General features: G+C 36.9%; 1 protein-coding gene across 7 annotated transcripts in view; it reads right to left on the bottom strand.

The window, feature by feature from the left end:
* SBNO1 (strawberry notch homolog 1) overlaps positions 1–24,212 on the bottom strand; it is a 43,206-nt gene that overhangs the window by 15,421 nt on the left and 3,573 nt on the right. For 2 of the 7 annotated variants that reach the window (XM_077834991.1, XM_077834994.1), the window contains 16 exons: positions 17,631–17,764; positions 16,874–16,978; positions 15,618–15,927; positions 13,001–13,101; positions 11,345–11,441; positions 8,791–8,951; positions 8,478–8,611; positions 8,234–8,324; positions 5,582–5,743; positions 4,722–4,857; positions 4,537–4,642; positions 2,993–3,146; positions 1,647–1,829; positions 1,277–1,374; positions 963–1,114; positions 359–556 (listed from right to left, as the gene is read on the bottom strand). In XM_077834991.1, the coding sequence (XP_077691117.1) occupies positions 359–556; positions 963–1,114; positions 1,277–1,374; positions 1,647–1,829; positions 2,993–3,146; positions 4,537–4,642; positions 4,722–4,857; positions 5,582–5,743; positions 8,234–8,324; positions 8,478–8,611; positions 8,791–8,951; positions 11,345–11,441; positions 13,001–13,101; positions 15,618–15,927; positions 16,874–16,978; positions 17,631–17,762 (2,320 nt within the window). In that variant the 5' untranslated portion in view covers positions 17,763–17,764. Of the gene's footprint in view, positions 1–358; positions 557–962; positions 1,115–1,276; positions 1,375–1,646; positions 1,830–2,992; positions 3,147–4,536; positions 4,643–4,721; positions 4,858–5,581; positions 5,744–8,233; positions 8,325–8,477; positions 8,612–8,790; positions 8,952–11,344; positions 11,442–13,000; positions 13,102–15,617; positions 15,928–16,873; positions 16,979–17,630; positions 17,765–18,865; positions 18,953–22,450; positions 22,480–23,174; positions 23,214–24,212 lie in introns of those variants that run through there. The other 5 variants (XM_077834988.1, XM_077834992.1, XM_077834987.1 and 2 more) reach the window with 5 other exon arrangements.

Genomic DNA, 24,212 nt, shown 5'->3' with positions numbered 1-24,212 from the left:
TTAAAGAAAATATTAAGTAACTAGTCAAGACACTTCCCCATTTTCAAAAAAATTAACTTTCCTAAGGACAATCACAAATTCTACATATCTTCCAGTTAGTTAAATTCTAGGTCAAAAAAGCAGTTTAAAAAATGCTTTTAAAAGATATGGTCAAGTACAGCTATCATAGGTAAACCACTAAGCATAAAACAACAATTTTAGAACTATTTAATTTCAGGACCTACTTCTTCAGATTATACATTTATAACAAATGTCCTCTATTTTGTCTCACACTGAAGTGTTAAATAAAATTATATTTGACATGTAATATTCAGAAATACAGCTAAATACTTAAGGAAGAGTATCCACATTATCTTACCATCTTCATCGTCCTCACTAGATTCATCTCTGAATGGGTTGAAGTCATCATCATCTCCAGAACTCAAAAATTTAGAGCTCTCATTGTCACTTTCTTCATTGTCTGAGGCATCAGAGTCGCTTTCACTCTCATCGGAACTGCTCCCAGCTAGGCCACTTATTTTACGAGCTTTCTTGTTTTCTCTAGTTATTTCCTCACCTATTTTCCCCCAAAATAAGAACACTGATTTAGAGATCTGTAGTCTATTTTTCACAATCTGTTTTCATACCTCTGCAGTGACTAGGAAAAAAATAGAGCCTTAGTACTGAAATGGGGCTTTTCAGTGAATCGTAACTGAAAGCACATGAATTTAAATTTTAGATCTTTAAGTTTTTTGGTGACTCACAAAGGTTGCAACTTTCCTGCATATCTATAGTATCAAACAGATAGAAGGTGCAAGATTTGGTCCTCCAATAACCAGATTCCATTAGCTGTCCCAATCGTTTCCATTTGCCACCCACAAAAAGATTATTCTACAAAGAATCTTATTCTGTGCAATTCTCTTAAGTGCTGCCATTACCTCAATAGTATAGCAAATACATAAAAATAGCAGCTTACACTTTACCTTTCCGTTTCTTTATTTTGTTCTCCTTGCAAGGACTGTCCCTAGGTGAATTGTTATTACTTTGAGCAGTCAAATCTATTCCCAGCAAACTAAAAAGCTTCTTCCTGTCAGGAGCTGGGAAGTGCTTCTCAATGAGAGACTGCAATACTCCTCTGTGTTTAAGAAAAAACAAAATTAAGAATGAATGTTCCTCTACCAAATTTTCATCTGTTAAGGAAAAAAATGGTTATATAGTGACTTCAGTTTTTCCCCATTCTTTGGCACTAAAATTCACTCAAACACACTGACACGGTAGCAAAAAAAGGAAGACTTACTTTGCTGTGGAAACAAAGTCATTCAATTCTCCACCACCCTCCTCTAAGGCTTCTAATGTTCTTGCTTCTCCTGTAGACTGTAGTCCAATAACAACACACTGGAGGGGGGGGGGGGGGGGGAAGAGAAGAATACAATTAACACAAAGCCCTGAGATTCTGATTAAAAAAACATATTTTTACTTCTCGTAAGTTAGACAAACAGGGATTCACAATCAAGAACCACCTCAGAAAGCTGAAAAGCATGTCATCACACACCTTCAAAACACATTAGTACTAGAAACAAAGCCATTTGAACAAGTAATTTGGATGGTACTACACTTAGAGAGGTTTCCAAAACATTCTGAACTACTACCAGACTTAAACAACTTACTTTCCCATTCTTGATTTCTTCTCTAGCTAGCTGTACCACCCTTTTGACTTTGGATGCTATGCAGAGGTACTTGAAAAATCTCTGGTGGGCTGACCAAAACTGACCCCACATAGACTTTTTCATGCGTTGCTCTGCATCAATAAGATCAGCTGCTTGTTGAAATTTCTCTCTGGCATTCACCCACTGAAGAAGAAATCAAAAATTTTACAAATCACACCTTTCAAAGTAGACAGATATGTTACTAATGACAGTGGAAGGTAACAGACAAAGAAAGAAACATGTGCAGTCTTTTACAAACTTATTAGAATTGAAAAGCAACAGTGGACAAGAGTATACAACAACAAATGGTCCCCTGACAGAAGATCCAACACCAAATAAGTATATAGCAAAATATTTCATGTGAGTGAGCTAGAGAGACACTGTTTGTTCTCAAAACATAAATAATTGCCTGCCTGCCAGAAACTAGGGACAAACTATGAAAAGTAGCTGTTATAATCAGGATAGTTTTGTGCAGCAGAATTAATGCTGTGAAGTTTTGAAAGCTTACCAAGAAGGTTGGCTCAAGATAAGTACTTCAGAAATCAAACTTGAAGATAGACCTCGGAAAGCATTAAACATGCCTTCATTGCAAATTTAAATACAACAATATCTCAACATAGATCTTGGTTTTTTACACATACAATTATGTTCACTATTTGTTCCATCCAATTATCCAATATAAGGTATTAATTTCTACTGTTTTTCTATGTAGAAAAATTGTATTATTGTATATAAGCCAAGTAACCAGAAAAGTCCATTAAAATAGCCAAGAGTTAAGTGAATTATAGAAACTGCAATTTCCCTTGTTTGTAAAGATGGTTCATTAAAATTAAGAGTAATTTTGTGTATTTTTATTACAATTCAACTCCATTTGAACTAAATTTTCATTAGAAGTTTACACAATTTTATATGAGAATTCCTTCTGAAGATTAAGTAGTCTGAATTTTATAGTGATAAATCATTCAGACTTGTTATGCACAAGACTAGGAATAAGTAATGGAATATAAATCTTGAACCCTGTTGTGATTTTGTAATGACTCATTTAAAAACGTCTCTGAAGTAAATTCTTTTAGTCTTTTTTATTCCAGAGTAAAAGCAACTCCCTTCTCCAAAGAAAAGCCATATGTAATGGAACCTTCGTACTAAAGCAAAGCTAATGGATTTAATTCTTTTCCTATAACAGCAGCATACATTGTATAATTAGGACACTATGCCTAGCCTGACATAAAATGATCTCTACCCATTAAGTTCTCAGCTTCTACCAGTTCAAACTGTCATGAAGATTTAAAAACTGAATAAATTCTTACCAGTTTCACAGATTTATTATACATTTTAATGTAGTTCTGTGAAAGCAGAACTTCTTCAATTTTGAAGGTCACACCTGAAAAGCTTAACTGTCTTGCTATATACATTCCTCTCAGTTTCATATCCATGGCAACTATTTCCATGGCACCCACACCTCTGAATAAAACAAAAATACAAAGTATTAAGTGGTTTAGAAGTAAATAGCATATTAAAAAGTACACTATGAAAAATAATAAACGAATATGTATTCCATACAACCAATGTGTGTGAGCATTAGAGTTGTATAATTAAACACAAATCAGAAAATATTAGAGATCAGGCTGCATGCACAACCATAACTCTGCCTTCTTTTGAATATGCCCTGTAACACGATCGTTTAGATAATTCTCACACAGCCTACCTTTCGAATGACCTAACACATACATGGGTAGCCATCCTGTAATTTTTCCATTTTTATGCTTACACTACTTTCATGCCAAAGTTACAGTTATCTGACAGATTTTTTTAATACACATTTCTCAAGAGTGTATTAAATGAGTGCATTTTCTGTTCATTCAGTTACTCTCATTTATACTGGCATAAGAGCCAAATTTGGCTCTTAAGCAGCCAGGTATTCTAAACTATTTTCAACCATCAGCACAGCTTTAGGTGCAGGCGGGGGCTAAGGTAGTCAACTATGAAGTTAATTTAGCTGAAAATTTAGGCCTATATATATTTAGTTTCACTTTTGTTGCATACTTAATACATAGTATGTTTGTACTAGTATAGTCCCTATAGAGAACAATGTCTGTTATACACAATACAAGATGATACACAAAGAGGATCTAAGATTTAGAAAAAATGTATGAAATGTATTTTTCAAATACTATAACCACGTGAATGGGAATTAAATGGTTAGAGAATGTTACATTTGCATTCTTTTGTATGGCACTTTCCAGATTTTTTTTTATTATTTGAAAGTTCTGGGGAATGACGTGCCCATTTTCTTTAAAAGGTATTCCGGTTTTCATTAAATGAGGAACAGTGTAAATTCCATAATCTGGAACTAACCGGCTAAGGACCACCACAAAGCCCCAAGAAGCAGGACTTCTGTTGACCTTATACACCGTGCACCAGACCTCCAGAATCAGCTTGCCCCTTCACTACACTTTTTACTTTGTAGCTAAATCTATCCTGTATGAAGCGTACTGGGTATGTGCATTATGTACTTTTCATGAGGATCAATTAAATCAAAAACATTTCACCACAACACCCAATTGCACTTCTCTAACTTAAAACCACTGTACCTCAACCTCTTTCAATTGTAGGTTTTAGAAAGTTAATTAGCTTTTTTTTTTAAACTAAGTATATCCCTACCCAAGCTCCATTTACTTCATTTTTTGCTAAAAAAGTTAAGAAAGGTTCATTTTTAGACACAGAACAAGCTTGAAAGAATTTCAGGAGAACTATAAGTGACTGAAAACAGGGCTGAAATGGAAAACTGGAAACCATAATGCAGCCACAACTATAGCTGTTCTTGCTATAATTCTTTAACGCATTACATTACCTTCTTTCAACAGCCTGAATAAAGTCACTGAATTCCCTAAATGGGGTTCCTTCACCCCATATTCCCAGACGGTTCATGTATGCCATATTTCGTGGCTCAGATGCACCTGAAAGGAATAGCACACACTGTACCAATGCCAATAAAAAGTCAGGTTTCTCTAAACATCTGTATTAAGTAATACTTACCTGTGGCACTAGCATAAACAACTCTAGCCTTCGGAAGTTTATTCTGAAGCTCCAATACAGCTAAGCCTGTCTTTGTTGGTTTTGAAGAACCAACAGGACACAGATTCTTAGCTTTGTGACATTCATCAAATACTATCTGAACATTAATTAAGGAATAATTATGCATCCTACAATCAATATAGTACAGGGCACTTAGAATGCAGAGGGTTTTGTTTTTTTTAATTGATTTTTGCAGTAAACTCTATACTTTCATTAGCTATCAGTTTTAATTAGTAAATGTTCTACACAGACGTCAGTCAGAAACAATTTGACTTTTTTTTTAAAGCAATGTCAACACATTCAATTTTAAACGATTCAAATATACACTTAGTATAATGTTTTCATGTATTTTTGGAATGAATTTTCTTGAAGTACTATGCATTTTCCCCAAAGATTTTACAGGAAAAAGCCATAAGAACTGGAAAGAAATTATGTACAATTTAACCAAGAGGTAAGGTTTCTGATGACCATATTCCAGGCTCAACCTGCCTATTTAAAGACCAAAGCCTTGATTCTGATCTCATTCTGGTTTACATCAATGTAACTTCATTAACTCTATTGAAGTCAATCCCTGATTTACACCAACATAGGACCAGAAGCAGGCTGCTAGTTGGTCACATGTACAGTGTGCTACATGTTTTGAATAAAGCATTTAGAAAACGTCTGTGGTGGCTGACAAATTGTATAGTTTCAAATTAATGAAAAACATCCTTCCTAAAATAACTGTAAATAAAATGTACAAGGTTGCCTTCCAACAAAAGAGGTGTGTTTTATATTATGGTTCAATTATTTCTCTTGCAGACTAAGAAATGAAAGGATACAACTCCATCAAAGTCATCGCCACACCAGTGGAGAAGCTGCTTTAACCTGGTTTTGTATTTACCACCAGATTGACTTTCACCAATAAGAGAAGAGTATGTGGCAAAAATTACACCTTTCTTTACACTCCCATTATGTTTGGAAGAAATTTTTCCATATTTGAACTGCAAAAAAAGAGATAAAGTTACATTTTAGTAAGTTACAAAAATTGGTCTGTCTGCATCTTAGTCAAGAAGAGACACCTCACAACTCAAGTTTCAGAGTAGCAGCCGTGTTAGTCTGTATTCACAAAAAGAAAAAGGAGTACCTGTGGCACCTTAGAGACTAACCAATTTATTTGAGCATAAGCTTTCGTGAGCTACAGCTCACTTCATCGGCTGCATCTAGTGAATGCTCAAAGAGTGACATTGATTGAAGCACTGATTCGGCATTCCTTACATAACAGTGAAGTCACCAGTGATTTCAATTTATAGGATTAGGTCCCAATTTGCAGCTGGGAACATGGTTAAGACGATAGTATGGTGGTGCTCTCGTAAGTGCATCCTGGAAGGTATAATCTTCCATAGTTTCAGATTTTACAGGTTAGGCCCCCCCTTTAGGGGTTTCCCTGAGTTTTAAAGCCAAGATGTGTCATCATGAGTCAACAGGTACTCAGACCTTTTTTTTTTTTTTTTTTTTTTTAAAAGTTGAATACAGCATTTAGCCAAGAGATCAAATTTATTTACAGTGGCTACTAAGTGAATTGTCTTAACGTTCTAAAAAAACAATGATTTACTCATCTGTTTCCTAGTCATTGGTCTGACAGACTTTAAAAAGAGGAAGCAAAATCATTTTTAGTCAGACAGTGAATATGACCAGTAACACCATTTAGCTCTTACATAGTAAGGCATCTGCTTTAGCTATCCATTTATCATTAAAAAGAAAAATAAGCAGTAAAAACGCCAAACTCAAAAAAAAAAAAAAAAAAAAAGGAAGCAATATTCCCTGCCCAGCTCTAAAAGGACTTCAAGCATAAATAGTGCCCTTAACTTCTGACTAGAAGTTAGGTGTATATGGGTAATTATTTGCAGGTTTAGAGCCAAACTGAAAAAAAAACATCTACATGTCACTTGGAATTATAAAAAATGTAGGGCTGGAAGGGACCTCAAGAAGTCATCAACTCCAGCCCCCTGCGCTGAGGCAGGACCAAGTAAACCTAGACCATCCCTGTTTTTAAAAACCCTCCAATGTTCAGGATTCCACAACCTTTCCTGGAAGCCGATTCCAGAGTTTAATTACTCTTAGAAAGTTAGAAAGGTTTTCCTAATATCTAACCAAAATCTCCCTTGCTGCAGATTAAGCCCATTACTTCTTATCCTAGCTTCTGTGGACATGGTGAACAATTGTTCACCATCTTTATAACAGACCTTAGCATATTTGGAGATTTTTAGCAAAGTCCCCCCTCAGTCATCTTCTCTCAAGATTAAAACATGCACAGTTCTTTTAACCTTTCCTATAGGTCAGGTTTTCTAAAACATTTTTGTTGTTCTCCTCTGGACTCTCTCCAGCTTGTCCACATCTTCCTTAAAATGTGGCACACAGCATTGCACACTGCTTTCCAGCTGTGGCCTCACCAGTGCCAAGTAGAGTGGGACAATTACCTCATGTGTCTTACAACACTCCTGTTAATACACCCCAGAATATTAGCCTTTTTTGCCGTTAAGTCACATTGCTGATTCATTCAATTTGTGATCCACTTCAACCCCCAAATCCTTTTCAGCAGTTCTACCACAGCCAGCGACTCCCCCATTTTGTAGTTGTGCATTTGATTTTTGCTTCCTAAGTGAAGTACTTTGCACTGATATTTATTGACTTTAATCTTGTTGAATTCAGACCAATTCTCCAATTTGTCAAGCTTCTTTTGAATTCTAATCTTGTCCTCCAAAATGCTTGTAACGCCTCCCAGTTTGGAGTCATCTGCAAACTATATACATATACTCTCTACTCCATTATCTAAGTCACTAATAAAAGTACTACAGTACCAGACCTGAGGCTGATCTGAGACACCCCACTCGATACATCCTCTCAGTTTGACAGCAAAACATTGACAATTACTATGAGTACGGTCTTTCCACCTGTTGTGCACCCACCTTATAGTAATTTTATCTAGACCACATTTCCCCAGTTTTCTTGTGAGAGACATGTTATGACTGTCAAAAACCTTACTAACATCAAGCTATATCACTTCTATTGTTTCCCTCCTATCCACTAAGCTTGTAAACCTGTCAAAAAAAAGAAGGAAATTAGGCTGGTTTTGCATGATCTGTTCTGGACAAATCCATGCTGGCTACTTCTTATAACCACATTATCCTCCAGGTCCTTACAAACTGATTGTTTAATCATTTGTTCCAGTATCTTTCCAGATATTTAAGTTAGACTGACTGGTCTATACTTCCCTAGGTCTTCTGTTCCCCCTTTTAAAGATAGGTATTTGGCTTGCATTCCTTTCCCCTTATTGTTAATATTAATTGTGTTGAGTATCTGGTCACCATTAATCCTGTTTGTTTCAACATAAAACTTAAGAATGGTATTAATTTTAAACAGTAACATGTATGTCATCACACAAGCGTACCTAAAGGTTTGCCTCAATTGTACATAGTAAAAAGTTTCCACACCTTGTTTAATGAATGAACCAAAATATTTTTTGCTCCAATGTCCCTCAAGTCTCTTTCAGCATCATATTTCAGATCATTTGACACACTAAACCTGGATACAAAACAAAAAAAGCATATAATCTGTAAAATTATTGAAGCAAAAGACCAAAAGAGCAACAATCCAAGACTTTTGTCCAAAAAAGCTTACACTAACTTTAAATACTGTAATAACTACAAAATTTACCATCACAAATCGTTAACTTACCATACAGCTCTTTTTCTACCCAACAGATAATTTTCATAGATTATTCCAGCTATGGTCCTTCCTTTTCCTACACCAGCACCATCACCTATCAAGAATCCAGCTCTGTCTCCATTAGGCAGGAATGTTTCATGTTGCTGTGAAAGAAAACAAGTTTTCAAAAGTGCATCATTTATAGATTCCAGCAGGAACAGACAAGTCCACACTATCCCCTCCCCCCTTTCACAAGCTGATCCTGAAAGGCAATATTTAGTCCTTCAGTGGACCTTTGTATTCTGAAAATAAAGTATTTAAAAAATACTATAGTGCAACATACCTGAGCTGCATAAGTAATTGCTTCAAGTTGCAATGCCGACAGCCAACCATTATCAATACTTTCTTCAGATATTGATGTCTGATACCATACTTCAGGAGGGGTTACACTGGATAACGAACTTGTTTCTACTACTGGATCAGGATGACGTAGACCAATTTTTACTAGTTTGGGGAAAAAAAAACAGTAGTTCTAAACATAATTCAGAACAGTTTCACTCGTTACATTAGTTATTTCAGAAGTGGATAAAACCCCATAACAATTTCCAAGACTAGGTGTTTTTGATTCACGATTAAGGTTAAATGCAGGACAACTCTAAATTCCTATGCGCTTTTGAATCCAGCTTCTGCTCTTAATATATGAAATGGTGTCCCTTTAAGAAAAAGGAATACATTAATCCACGATTTCATATAATGAAAGTAATTTAAAGGTGACCTGCGAAGCTTTTGAGTTTGTTCACTTTCAGCTTGTAAGACTCATGGTCCATGAAGATCCACTTCTGCTTTCTCAAAATCTCCCTTTTAAGTTAAAACTAATGGCTCTGAGTTCTGCCTTCCCTCACAGAAAAGTCCCCTGAAGGACTTAAGCTCTGCTCTCTGACGACATCACTGCCGTTTTCATATCAAGAACATATAAATAGCTTTCCTCAACCAGTCTTTATTTACACATTGCTAGATTGTGTACGTGGTCAAACTATCTTATAGCACAGAGTGTGGGAAGAGAAGAGTCTGACTAGGAGCAGCTCAGATTAGTCAGTGATTAGCACATAGTTCCACTGGGTTTGTGATGTCACTAATCCACAAAAAAATGAAGTTACATGAACTGAGAGAAAAGGCACTTCCAAGACACACACTCCAAGGAATACAAGATCGAAAAAGAATTTTTAAAATGTTACGAGAACTTAAACACATGCTGTCATATGAGGGCTCTTAGAAAAAATCCAAAAAGCTTTGCAGGTCACTTAAATAGACTTAATGTTCTCAAAAGTATTGTACCATTTGGTTACAAATAGCAGTTGAGACTACAGCAATGTCATCAATATGGGAGCTTACGGGCATTTGAAAACCAGTTTCTGTTTTGTGACATGTTGAATTGCTTAAACTAAACTCCTGTATTTCACTCATGTTGAGCTGTAATAAAAGATGAATAAAGATTTACAATCTTACATTCCTTGGGTTCCCACAAAATCTGTTACATACGTTTCAGTAAGGTAATACACTTAGGAGTGCAATTTTACATTAACTGCTCAGAAAAAGTGTCATATGTCTTTCCAACACACTGACCATAATGGGTGTAGCTCTTAAATCTTTTTATTCCAATGAGCGAACTCTTCAACTGAAAGCAGCAGTGAAAGCAAGAATAAAAGGAGAAGCCTTAGGAGCAGTGGGTTACTACAGTGCTGCTGAAAAGGATAAGGTTTACTTTTTTGGTAAGACCAGGGGAGGAAATTGGTGCCACATCCTGCTGTGGAAAAATAAAAGGCAACCAGGATGAAGTGACAATGGAAAGCAAAACATTTTTTGGACGCATATGGAAAAGAACTATCAGTTTTAAAGTTACAACATGTGGTGAAATTCTATTGCTTGTGTATCTTGGAGTTCTACATTGACAATCTTATTGGTAACTTTTGCCCTTAAAAGTTTGAACATTTTAGTGGGGGTCTGCCTTCAACAGATCTGTATTTGTACGCAGTATGAACCAAGGGATTCAAACACTGCTTAAAATCATGCTGTAATTTTTTTTTAAACCTGTTAGGAACACCATGAGCTATTAAAAGTTAAATTTTTAGCAATTTAATGTCATTATTTATGTTCTATTTACATGTCAGATTGGACAGTGAAACAAATCAATTAAGTCAGTTACTTCCATATTCTTAGTGCTGCAAAGTTTAAGTATACATCTGCAGAGTAATGTTCATTTGTTTTAAAGACAATTTATTTCTGAAATAAGAAACTGTGGAAATACTTTTACTAATCTTTGGTTCTATAACAGCTGCTAAAAAAAATAAAATTTAGGGCCAAATTTGACCATACACTTAAATTACATACACGTAAACACTTCCCCAGCCATGCTTAGATGGAGGCTAGTGACTGCTCAGTAATCAAGTTACTGAAATGCTGTACTTGGCCAATAAGACAAAGCCCCCTAATATGAAGACAACAGTTCAGGCCTGAGCAGTCAGGAACAACTGTTTATTTTAAAATTATGTGCATACATGGACACAATTCTAAAGACCATGGGCAAGCCAAAGTTTTCGCTTACCAACTATGTTATTGTAAAAACTTACCATTGTTCATGAACTACTGACAGAAAGTTAAACCAAAAAAGTATCAGACCTGTCCAAGGCCAAGTTCAAATATCTTAGCCTCTTTCAAAAGTTGACCTTTGCAGGAGAAGGCAATTTTCTCCACAAAGAGCAAAATCTGGTCCCCTTTTAGTTATTTGATTTTGATGCATTATAAAGCATTACTATTCTCTCTCTACATATTCTGTTAGGAATTTGGGCACTAAACCATTTAAAAAGCTTCAGTTTTTGGATGCAACCAGAGAGTCATACATTTTATTGGCATATACTCTGCATATGTCTCTGCATGACCCATTTCTTCTTCATCCTCCTCCTCAGGTTCCTCTTCCTCTTTTATTACTGGCACTTTCTACAATACAAATATATCTGCATTAGTCAAATAATATATTGCTGATGCTCAATATCCTAGAAGTGTACAGGAACACTGAGTGGAAGCTAGAATACAGACATTGACATTAGTAGTGTTTTCATAATAGTGCATTACCTGAACCAGAGAGCAATAGGCACATCAATTACAAGATTCCAGAAGGCTTCAACAGCCATATTCTTTTTGTAGGGACTCCCTTCACAGACAGTGGCATTCCACTGGATGCCAGTATCACTGGAAAGTGAGTTAAATGATACTAGCATAGGAAATGTGAGCCAAAAAAATTAAAATCTGCAAAGCAGCGTGAGCACTGCAACTAAGCCAGTGGACCAACTGTTTTATAAAGTTTTTAAAGCTGACTTTATGTACCAGTTGGTATAAATTTTAATTGAACTTCAATTATCCAAATGTAATGAGAACCAATGGGAAGCTATTTGTTTGCCTTGCCATGAATTCAAAACTTCAGGGCATAAGTCTACATAACCAGGGACACACAGGGGACATAACTCATATTTAGATAAAGGGGTGCTAAAAAGGAGTACAATTCTATTTTACTGCAGTCAGTCAGTATGCCACGGATTAAATGTAGGTTCACAGACGTGCATTTGAGAGTGTATCTCAACATATACACCTGTAAAGTAACTTAGAAAGGAAAAGACCTTCAAGTAAATATTTCTGTGAAATCTGTTGCAGATTTCCATTGGTTAAAGATTCAAATGACTTTGAAGTATTGGACAGTATGCATATGTAATGCACCCACCACTGTGGTACCCAATATTACTCACCAAGAGATGACAATAGCCCATTATCATCCCGTGGCCTAGGCTACTATACAACAGATGCCTGAAGCACTGTTGTTTTTTTTTAAAGCAGAAAAGAAACATCCTCCATCCCTGAAGACAAAACCCTTCAGCATCAGATAGCTCTTTTAATATTAAAGATCTAGACAGCTTCCAGGTGCCATACTGGAGATCACACACTAGACTCATTTGAATCTAGTTCCCATTGAAGTACGATTTAAGCGCGTTTCAATGGTATCAGTGCTAGTTATTCATTAAACACCCAGCATATCAATGGGAGAAGAAACAGAATCTTATGGTCATACAACCCAAGGCTGGTCCAATTTGCTGCAGAAACATTAAAAGCCCCAAACTGTGGAGAGCTGTGTATCTGGCTGCATGGAAGGGAAATTTATACAGAGGGAGTTTCCAAAAGCAGAGTGAGAGAGCTGCACATCAGCTTCAGTCAGGTAGGATTACCCATCAGCATGCACAGTGGGTTCTTGTGAAAGATGCCTGACCTTCATATGACTCCTACCCTAGCTCACATGGAAACCGCTCTGGAGATATGGTCTACCTGGACCAACCACTCCACAACTACTGCAGCCAGGGAAAATTCTCCTTCAGAATCAGATGTGCTAAGTGGTTATGGAAACCTAGGAAACTTACAGGAGCAACTGCTGAAACTAGATAAAGACAGTTGGGACCATTTATATATAAAACTCATTTAAGAAACTATATCCATTCATTCTTACTACTCACCATAGTAGGTGAATAACTTCTCATTTTTACATCATTTACCCATATTCTTGTTACTTCTTTTGTAGATGCCTCCTTCTTTACAGCACCATTGCTTAGATCAGCTACAAGAAAAATTACATTTTACAGAAATTAATAATTTTCCTTACATTTTCTCTGTTGTATTGATTTACACATCACACAGTCAAGGTAGCTGGAAATGAAGATCTGAAATCTTTGATAGTACACTGACTTCCTCAAGAACAATAGCCAAATATATTTATCTATAGAACTCTGAATGTGCCTGAAATTAGTCCTGTTGCCTCCTTCTGAGGGAGCCACATGTACTTAAATCTTTAGTTTAACCAGTACCATCGTATCTGAGAGAGATGCGTGAGTCTATTAAATGTAACTTAAAGAGAAGATACCTTCACCAAATCCCTATATAGGCCATTTAATAGTGAGAGCTAAGGCAGTTTAATAGGAAACCACAAACCCAGTTTAATCGAGAGATGTGATCTTACCTGGTTTGGTGGTGTTTACCACCTTTGGAGACACTACAATTATTTCTGCAAGAAAGTTAACATGTTGGACTGAATTGTTTTAAATGCTACAAATGGACAACAAGACATTTGTTCACTTTCCTCCCTTTAGAATTTAATGGTGATGAGAGTCACAGCACAGATCTAAGACAAATAGTTATACAAGGATGGATACAGTGAATGTTTTAGTTAAGGAGCTATCTTTCAAGCTTCCAGTATGTGAAAGCAAAAGTATAAGTTAAATGTAAGACTTGCAGAGGTTACTTTTGTAAGAAGAGTTATATAAAAATACAAAAAGCTAAAAATTGTATATTATATAGTAAGACAGCATTTAAATGCTCTGCTGTAAAGCGTCATTCTTCCAAGTTCTATTAAGCGTTTCTGCAAAGATGTCATCAGGGAAGAGAAAAAAAGAGTCTGCTTTCTGTAGACCCTGGGCTGTTTAAAAAAAACCCTTCCCTTTCATAGGACAGCTGAATTATACGTTCAGCAGTTGTGTGTTACAAAACCAATGTCACCTTCCAGAATTTGGAATATCATCCAGATATTCCATAATATCTTCCATCAGGTATACAGCCTTCCATTAAGCACAAATGAGATAAGGGAACGGAGTTAAAGCTTTATAGCATCACTGACTTGTTTTTCCAGATTAAGCACCTCAACCTTTAGCTAGTTTTAGTCACCTATAATCTTGGTGGAGACTGGGAAAACAGTTGGAACAAAGATGGGACATGCGACTGTGTTCCTGTTCTAGTCTTCACAGCCAGCCTCATCTATACTATATCCTACTTGTTTATTTTTTTTAAAATAAAGAAATTCTCAAGCTACTGAAAGTTATATTGGACTCAACTCTACTTCAGCAACTGACAAAATACATCAAGAAGTTACTACTATATTGGAGACAATGACATGCCCTGTAAAAAGACTAGGCACATAATCATTACGCTAAGGCAACAAAAATTCTCCCTCTGATTCCATGTTAATGTTTAAAGGGGTGCATTGTGAACTTGAAAGTTAAAATTTCAGGTACCACATGTCAGGAGTTTCTTTATTTTTTAAGTCCTTATTTGCCTGTATGGAAAGATCAACACAATAGGGAAAGCTCTCTACATAGTGAAAGAAAACTGTGAAACTATCTATACCCAAAGTGCTGCTTAAAGTAAACTAATTATAAATGGTTTTTGCAAGTCTTCTATGTGGGGGTAGGGGGTGGGTGCGTGCGTACACACACACACACACACGACTTGCAAAAACTTCTGCAGTACCGCATCAACTATATTTAAGGAGAAGCTGGTAGCTAAGTTTCTGGGCTTGATCCTGCCACAGGATCTCAGATGTTTATACATATTAGATCTCCCAATATTTGTAACTTACCATTTAACTATTCCTGTAACAATTTCCCCCTAAATATGGAGTATTGGAGAAGCACTAAATTGTCTATAAAAAGATTAGCCACCACCCACAATAGATTTTAACATTACAACACAAAAAGAGGGGGGTTTTTTTGTTTTGTTTTTTGTTTTTTTAAGTGCACAGATTTCTGTTTATTCCCTCCCCAATGGATGCTTTAGAGAAACATGGCTAGAAGTCAAAAATACTAGCTTGCTCTAAAAGTCTTTTTGGGAAGGAGAGAGAAAGGGTTCTGACTATCATTTAAGGACAGTACTCCCCTAGCACGCGTGCACACACACACACACACACGAGATTAGACAATGGCATAGGTTCAAATAATGCAACTTCAACAAGATTAACAAATTGCTATATACAAAACATTACTAACGTCAGTCATTTACCAGCTTCCTATTTAAAAATTTATCTTCAGTTTGTCTCAATTCTTAGAAGGACATATCAAAGGGTTCTTGAGTTTTTAAAAATTCAGTCATTTTGTGCCGCTTCCAACTTCTCAACATTCCAAAAATAAAGTATGGAGTCCAACATATGCCAGGTTTTCTAGGATCAATTTTAATGTTACTGTGCTATTCTATTCTCTTACTCCACGGAGAGCCAAAAAGACCACCACCAAGATCTCTTTATTAGATTATTTCAGTATCACATTTCTGAAACAAAATGCACATGATGAAGGGGAAAGAACCACTTACTAGCTGCTGTTGCAACTGGCTGGGCAATGTTCGGAGGTGGCTTCAATTTCATTAGTTCATTAAGACTATTGTTTTTGAGCAGATCTTTCAGCTGGACCTGGTCCTTTGAAGGTGCAGTGGTCAAGGCATTGCGTACTGCTGGTGCTGCAACCGACGGTCGAGTCGTTGTGCTGGTCTGAATGATTTTTGCTACAGTGATGGTCTGCCTAGTAGTTGTCACAGGTGTGGTTTTTGTCATTACTATTGTAGTCCCCAAAGTTGGAAGCTGATTTATTTGATTCAGCACAAAGGTTGTGGTTGATGGTGGCTGCTAGAAAAGAAAAACAAAAATGTGAGATTTTCCTGTTTTGGAAATATCATGATGATTCTCAAAAGTGACAATACTCGGAAAGCAAAACTTCTATTATATGCCTTTCAGCTAGAGGACAGGAGGTATCAATTTAAGCAGTGTGAGGGGTTTTTTTGTTCTTAAGTTGGTGGACTGTCAATATTATCTTTCCATAGCACAACCAACTGATGATAGAATGCCATTTTATCTCAGGATGTGGAAGCCTGAGAAAGAAGCTTCTTCCAAAATGCATGAGTGTTGCTTCATGGGAGGATCCAGATTCACAGGATTTTTTTCCAAAGAGAAGAGGAAAGAACAGGTAAGAAGAAAGGATTTCACCATTCAGACACAAAGTACATCCGCTGTGTGGAGAAGCTTGGGTTGTAAAGAAATCTTACACACTGCACAACATGGTTTTACCATTAGTTTATAAATAAACTAATGTCTATTTTAGAACTCCTTTTTCTGTGGAGATTCTTTGTTAACCCTACCCTCGAGATATTGATCTACTTCTACTTTATGTTATCTTTAGAAAGATAAAGATTATCTTGTTCATAACTTCTATGTTAACTGATATTCTGCATAATACATCCAGAATTCTCAGTCTCCCAATTTAGGATAATATATGCTACCTAAAAGCATCAGGTTTAATGGCATCCTTATTCTAAATGTACTCGTAAGAAATTAAACTGGGCTCTTCCTTAAACAATTTTTCCCTTTAAATCTGGCTTGATCTAACACATGGCATCTCTTACACATCAGGCCAACCCTTCAAAAGTGAGTGTTACTGAAAAAGCAGGGAAAGAATTTTTATCTGTATTACAAACTATACTGAAGGGATGGCTAAGAGCCAACAATTTTTAGGCCTTCCTCACTTTTTCACTTCACTATTTTACACATACAAAACTCTAAACATGTCAGCTCTTACCCTGACATTTAATAGTGCTGGAGTAGATACAGTCTCTGGTTCTTGTTTAACAGCAACTGTTGCCTCAGTCTCCAAGCCTAGTTCTAATGCACTAAGTGGCACTGACTAGAGAGAAAGAAAGCAAGCACGATCAGGTACTAGTTTTAGTAGGAAAAAAAGAATGAAAACCTTTACTACTATCCCCGCCCCCCCATTTTAAAACTAATGACCAACTTTGCCTGTTAATAATCCTGGTTTCATTAGAAATCAAGATGGTAGCACACCAAGCCATTGACTTTGCCTCCAAAATTGATTCAAGCATAAAGCCTTTCCAGTTAACGACTGCGAAAACTGAGCGAGTTTTGCAATTTCATTTCTGTTGACAGACTATTGTTTTCCGGTCCATGTCCAAAAATGTGTTCCATTCTTGGGGTGTGTAAGCTGTCCTAGAGATTAAATCAATTCTCTCTCTTGCTTCGAAGGAGAGAAAAGCCACCCAAGACATATCAATGGAAGTTCTATGTGTGGATACATGACATTGTGGCCCTAGAAAGTATATATAACTCATATTAATACAAGTTCAGTCAATAACGTACATAATTTTGATTTCTAAAATACATATTTAAGACAGGTGATTACCATCTCAATTTTTTCCATACACAAGCCCAGCATAGCAATGAAAACATACAATTCCATTCTTTCACAATCGTTAACAAAAAAAGTCTATGATTCTATATTATGCAATATTGGTTAATTTTAAAAAGCTCTCATTTTTAACCTGCTGAACAGCTGGCGCTGGTGCTGGGGTTGCAAGGCCCATGTCCGCAGGGTCAATATCAAATAGATCATTTGGACTGATTCCACTCTCACTCAAAGCAGCAAGCAACAGATCTTGTCCTGGCTCCACCATCTCTAAAACAAAAATAAATAAGACCACAAGTTACAATCGTAATCATTTTTATCCTGCAAAACCTTTAGCATTTTATATTTCTTTATCTGATTTCTAAGGGCACAGTCAAATTAGTCAGTCACTTTCCTAAAACAAGTTTCAGGATCTAAATGTGCCCAGAGTCTCTTGACAATGCCTGTGGTTTTGTGCTCAATTTTTCAAAATTAAAAAATATTTCTCACTTACGTACAAGATCTACATAAACAGGGGATCCAATGAAAACTTAACTATTCACAAGATGCTATCAAATGCATAAAGTAAACAAAGTTTAAAAAGCTTTCTTCTAGCCTTTGTCTTGGTAATTGTAGGAGTTTCAAGTAATACTAGTAGGCAAAAGTGGTGAGATGGAAGTGCCATTTATGTTGGGTCCCTTTAAGAACAGCCCCTAAAGCACATTGCCTAAGCAGGGAGAAGTACTTAGCTAGTAGTTAAAAATAATTGGTTTGTTTAGCCTATAACAATTCTGTACCTGCTTAATGAGACAAGAATTTAGGAAAAAAGTCAGTTAAATTAAGTAGTTCTAGAAATACTTGTTTTATATTAAACTAAAAATCTTTTAGTTTTTGTACCATAAATGAATTTGAGATAATTTTTCACATAGTGAGCAGGATAGATGGTCAACTCTGTATTTAATGTATTAAGTCAGCATTGGGACACTCAGAGCAAAAGGTAGGCCATGGGCTTTTCATGCATAGGATAGCTGTTAAAATTAAAAAGAAAAGGAGTACTTGTGGCACCTTAGAGACTAACCAATTTATTTGAGCATAAGCTTTCGTGAGCTACAGCTCACTTTATCGCTCACAAAAGCTTATGCTCAAATAAATTGGTTAGTCTCTAAGGTGCCACAAATACTCCTTTTCTTTTTCCGAATACAGACTAACACGGCTGTTACTCTGAAACCTGTTAAAATTAAGTTTTAATACTGTCCTGGAGTAAATTAAGAAGTCAAATATTCCATGTTTTTGGGGGAGAGGGGAAGCCCAGTTATTACAAATCATAATACAAATATCCGCTTTTATTCCACAAAGGGACTCAGTTTTTGCTCAAACATTACAGTTACTCACTTTTCTGTATAGCCTTGCTTGAATTCCTAGAGTTTACTCACTGTTGACTACAGGTGTCTGCACTCTGTGTAGATGAACTCTGTTTAGCTGTAAGCATAGAAAAGGACAAAACATTCAGCATTGTTTCAGAAACATGGTTTTATCCAAAGTTTTCAAAACAATGCTAAGCAGTTTATCCTTGTCTGCACTCATAGCTAAGATATGTTCAACACTTGGTTAACAGCACCTACACGGCTGACAATTGCCAGAACAGGTAACAAACAAAGCTCAAAGATCCAAAATTCTTGTGCTCCCTAGTTCTAGACTGCCCATTGTTGAGGAGATACCTGCTCTCTTCTAGTAATAGAAGAGGTACTGGCAAAGATTGAGGTGTCAAAAGAAAAACATGCTGGAACGGATAATGTAAATTCAGTAAACCAGTTTAAGAATGAAGTTAGTAGCTATTACCATAGTGTCTAGGAGCCCTAGTCAAGGATAAGGACCCCACTGCTAGATGCTGTACAAACAGAACAAAAAGATGGCCCTCAAGAGACAACAGATGGACACATACGGGGGAGCACAAGGAAACAATGAGGAAATGTTGGTCAATACGACAGGCAGTGATTTCACCACACCAACAGCCTGTTAATTTTTTTTGTAGCATCATGGCAAAGGAGAGCTTTAGGGGGTTTTGGAGTTGCATAATGAGATGGCTTTGTAGATTTTTACAGGGAAACTTCCCAAGCAAATGGGCAGCATGGGGGAAGACAGAAATGTGCTTGTTTGAAAATATAACAAGTAGACAAGCAGAAGCTGGCACTGACAGCTCAACAGCAAATGAGATAATAGGTAGGATGGGGACTGACTGACAGGCCTTGGAAGTAAAAAGAAAAGGAGTACTTGTGGCACCTTAGAGACTAACCAATTTATATGAGCATAAGCTTTCGTGAGCTACAGCTCTGGGCCTTGGAAGTGAATACAAGTAGCTTATGTTTGATACGATCGAGCAAGAGAAGCCAGTGGAGGAATCTGAAGAGGGGGTGACGCTGGATTGGATTGTAAAAGCCAAAAAGAAGGATGTTGCAGTCAGTAATCAAGATGCGAGCTGAGAGCTTACTTGATAGTTTTAATTGTAGGGATGAAGATGAAAGGCTGCATCTTAGAGATGTTATGCAGAAAAAAAAGACAAGACTTAGACACGGCCAAGATGTGAGGACAGAGAGAGCCCCAAATCGAAGAGGACACATCCAGATTTAACTGTCAGTAAAACATATAATCCCATTAAAGCCAGATATTATATCAAAGTATTATAGGGTGACAAATATTGTACTTTTTTCTTTTTTAAGGCATTCAGAGTGACCTTACTTCTGTACTTGGTTGAATTAAATATAAGATACCTAGAACATCATGATGAGGAGATCTAGTTGCACTGCTGCTTCCTCAAAGAAAAACCATCTCACTAGTCTTTTAGAATTATCTGAATAAGTCAATAAACAAATGAAAGAAAAAGGTGACAATTTAAACTTTCATAAGGCCTTTGACCATCCCCCAAAAGAGGCTACTAAAAAAACTAGTCAGTTGAGAAACTGGATTAAGGCAAAAATCAAAGTAGGAAAAAATGATTAATTTTCATCCTGAGAAAAGGTTAACAGTGGGATGCCACAAGGTTCCAGACTGGAACTGGCAGTGATCGGTACATTTATAAATTAACTGGAAAAGGGTGGGAGTAGCAAGGCAACAAAATTTGCAGAAGACATGGTTTAGTCAATACTGGAGAAGTTCCAGGAACTTCAGAAAGAACTTCATAGTGGAAGTAGTAGTTCTATGTGGACATATGCAAAGTAATGCAGATTATTCCCTTCAATGTGAAGTACGCACATGCTTTTCTGAATTGATAGTTTACTTAGAACCCAGTAAAGAAACCTGCATATCACTGTTACTAGCTCAATGAAGACTTTTGCTCAATGTGGCCAAAAGAGCACACAGTGTAAAGGTGAATGGGGAGAGACTAAATGAGGAAATCATAATGGAATTCTACAAATCAACAAAATGTCCCCACCTGGAATACTGTGTTTAGTTTTGGTCACCCCATCTCTATCAGGAGATGGCGGAAATAAAGTAAGCTTAGAGACAGGTGACTAGAATGATTAAGCACAGGGAAAATCTCATGAAAGGCAACGGAAAAGATTGGGACTGTCTATCAAAGTGGAGTTGAGTGAGGGGGCATGATAAAAGTATGCAAAAACAATGAATGGGGTGAACAGAAGTTTTCAATCTATCTTCTCCCATAATATAGCAATAAGGGGTGATTTAGGGAACAGAGATGGGACAAATCCAAAACTGGGGTGAAAAAAGACTTTCCTACAAAATGGACAATTAGTCTGTGGAACTCAAAGCAAGACACTTAAAAGTTTAGTGTATATATTAAGAATATCCTGGGTTATAAATATTAACAAACAAGAGATAAATACTCATGCTTGAGTATAAGCCAACAACTAAAAGGGGTAGGAAGAAGCTTTCCGTGGGGGCAAGTTATCTCATACCTGCCTACTGCAGGGTCTACAAAGGATGACCACTAGTTGGAACTAGTATAGCAATTCATATGTTCCTACAACAGTGGCTCTCAAACTTTTTTACAGGTGACCCCTTTCACATAGCAAGCCTCTGAGCGCGACCCCCCCTTATAAATTAAAAACACTTTTTTATACATTTAACACCATTATAAATGCTGGAGGCAAAGCGAGGTTTGGGGTGGAGGTTGACAGCTCGCGACCCCCAGTTTGAGAACCCCTGTTTTATACTCACCCTTATATAATTTAAGCACTCCAGCTGTATGATCACAATAATCTCCAGAAGACATCCCAATTGCCACTCTCCCTCATATAAGTCCCTCCACTTTTAAATTCCCTTAAAAAATATCTATTGCTAACAATTTAGATTAAGTAAAAGAACTGCAACGGTTTACTTGCATAGCATTCAGTTTGGATGACTCTGGACTAGTTAGTTTCAGTAATCTGGTTTCTGAATAATCTGAACAAAGCTATAGTGTTCTGGTTGCAAACACTAGGGGAATACTGAACTCCTGACACTGTCACTGAAGTTAAAAACATTCAATAAATAATAGCTAATCTTATGTTTTGTGAAACTTAACCCACATAACTAAGCCCAACATATAAGTTTCAACTACTCAGTTTTGCTTTAATTTAGAACCCAAAAACACAACAGAAGTACATCAGAAAAAAAGCTACATCTTAATACCTTATTGTTTATATTCTTACATTCAGGTAGTCAAACCTAAAACTAAGCTAATCAAGTCAAAATACAACTCCATAATTTTTTCAAAGTATAAGGCTTTTTAGTTAGTATAAGCAAAAGTTACTTTATCAAAAGCCGCTATTTCTTGCATCCCAAGATCCCCACAAAAGTTGCTTTAAAAAGAGTTGACAATATTACAAGCTGTTCCCTAAAATTCTCATTGTTGAATTTTTTTTTAAAGTCATCTGTAAACTGTCCCAATACTACTAAGCAACAAGACCCAACCTGTTAGAAGAGTCACAAAAAAAGCTGAAGTACAAAACAAAAAATTGTTATACAACTAATAGATACCTTGACAGCAACGGTACAACTCACTTTTTCTAGAAAGCAGAAAGAAAAATCCAAGTTACTGTCACAACAAAAAAGATGGTACAAAAATGGCTCAGAACACATTTTGTATGATGCCACTACAAAGCTATTTTTTCAAGGTAAAAGAGGGTTTCATTAACATTATGTATTACATAAACCTATTTCTTCTCAAATCACGCAAAATAAGCTTCTGATTTAAGAACAAAACACAACTGCCAATATTCTCAATGCTGTTTTTATTACGGCATGTATCCGTGCCAACCTGCCAATCTTTGTCTCGCACCTTCCCTGTTTTAGCCCTGGTGGAAAGTGCAAAAGCAGCAGCTTTTTTCTGAATCTAAAATATTCAGAAACAGATGTCCAGCCTACTTTTTTCCCCAAAAGGAAAGAAGGGTGGTAATAACTTCAAGCCCAGAAAGATTTTCCGTTTTAAAAAAAGCCCCCCTACAGGTCACACAACACTAAATATACCATGACATTTTTAGAACTTCTCTATTCATAAATTGCATTTAACTGTGTGTTTGCAATTGCCACAGTCAGTCAATCTGCAGTGGCTTCCACCAAACCCTCCAAGCCACTGGCTAATATTTAAAGAATTAATGCCTATGGCATAGCCCCTGTGAACCTAATGTCTCACACCATGTGGAATGCTAAAAACCCAAGGTAACACATCTTATTGTCAAGAGTGCTAAAAGCCTTTGCTCACCCTTTAACACTAAAATCCTTGCTGTAGCTTCCATGCAAACATTTTCCCTCTCCACCTCCAGTTGCTACCATACACTGCAAAAAAAAATGCAATAAACCATACACAATATAAAAATGCAACGAGCAGCCTAAATAAAACAGGTTTCAGAGTAACAGCCGTGTTAGTCTGTATTCGCAAAAAGAAAAGGAGTACTTGTGGCACCTTAGAGACTAACCAATTTATTTGAGCATAAGCTTTCATGAGCTACAGCTCACTTCATCGGATGCATGCTCAAATAAATTGGTTAGTTTCTAAGGTGTCACAAGTACTCCTTTTCTTTTTCCTAAATAAAACAGTGAAAGATAAATCCGGTTTGTAAATTTGTCAGATACTTTTAAACTGTATCCCTTTACATTTCAACTGATTAGCACAGTGGTTTTCAAACTTTTTTTTTCCTGGCAAGCCAGTTGAAGAAAATTGTTGATGCCCGCTTCTCAACAGAGCTGGGGATGAGGAGCTCAGGGTGTGGGAGGGGCTCAGGGTTGGGGCAGAGGATTGGGGTGCGGGGGTGCTGGCTCTGGGGTGGGGCCAGGGATGAGCGGTTTAGAGTGCAGCAGAGGGCTCTGGGTTGGGGGGGGGGGCCTCAGGGCTGGGGACTGGGGTGCAGGCTAACCTCAGGCAGCTCTCAGTTAGCAGCGTGGTATCAGAACAGGTGGGGACTAGCCTGCCTTAGCCGGGCAGCACCACCGACAGGACTTTTAACAGCCTGGTCGGTGGTGCTTACCAGAACTGCCGTGACCCATTGCCTTACATTCCGTGACCCAGTACTGGGTCACGACCCGCAGTTTGAAAACCACTAGCTTAGCCCATTCTTTAACAGGATCCATGACCTTCTAAGAATGTATCTATTTCAGAAAGAACTTTTTAACAGATGTAACGTCCCCCTCAAATAAAAAGGTTGGGATCTTATACTTTTTTTTTTTTAAATTCATAGTGACTGAAAAAGGTGCTGCCTCTCTTCTCAACAAAGTTTAAGAGCATTTCCTTGTTAAGTGATTA

This window comes from Eretmochelys imbricata, chromosome 15 (assembly GCF_965152235.1).
Source record: "Eretmochelys imbricata isolate rEreImb1 chromosome 15, rEreImb1.hap1, whole genome shotgun sequence".
Classification (NCBI taxonomy): domain Eukaryota; kingdom Metazoa; phylum Chordata; order Testudines; family Cheloniidae; genus Eretmochelys; species Eretmochelys imbricata.
The sequence above is the reverse complement of the archived record's forward strand: the minus strand, read 5'-3'. Positions and strand labels throughout refer to the sequence as shown.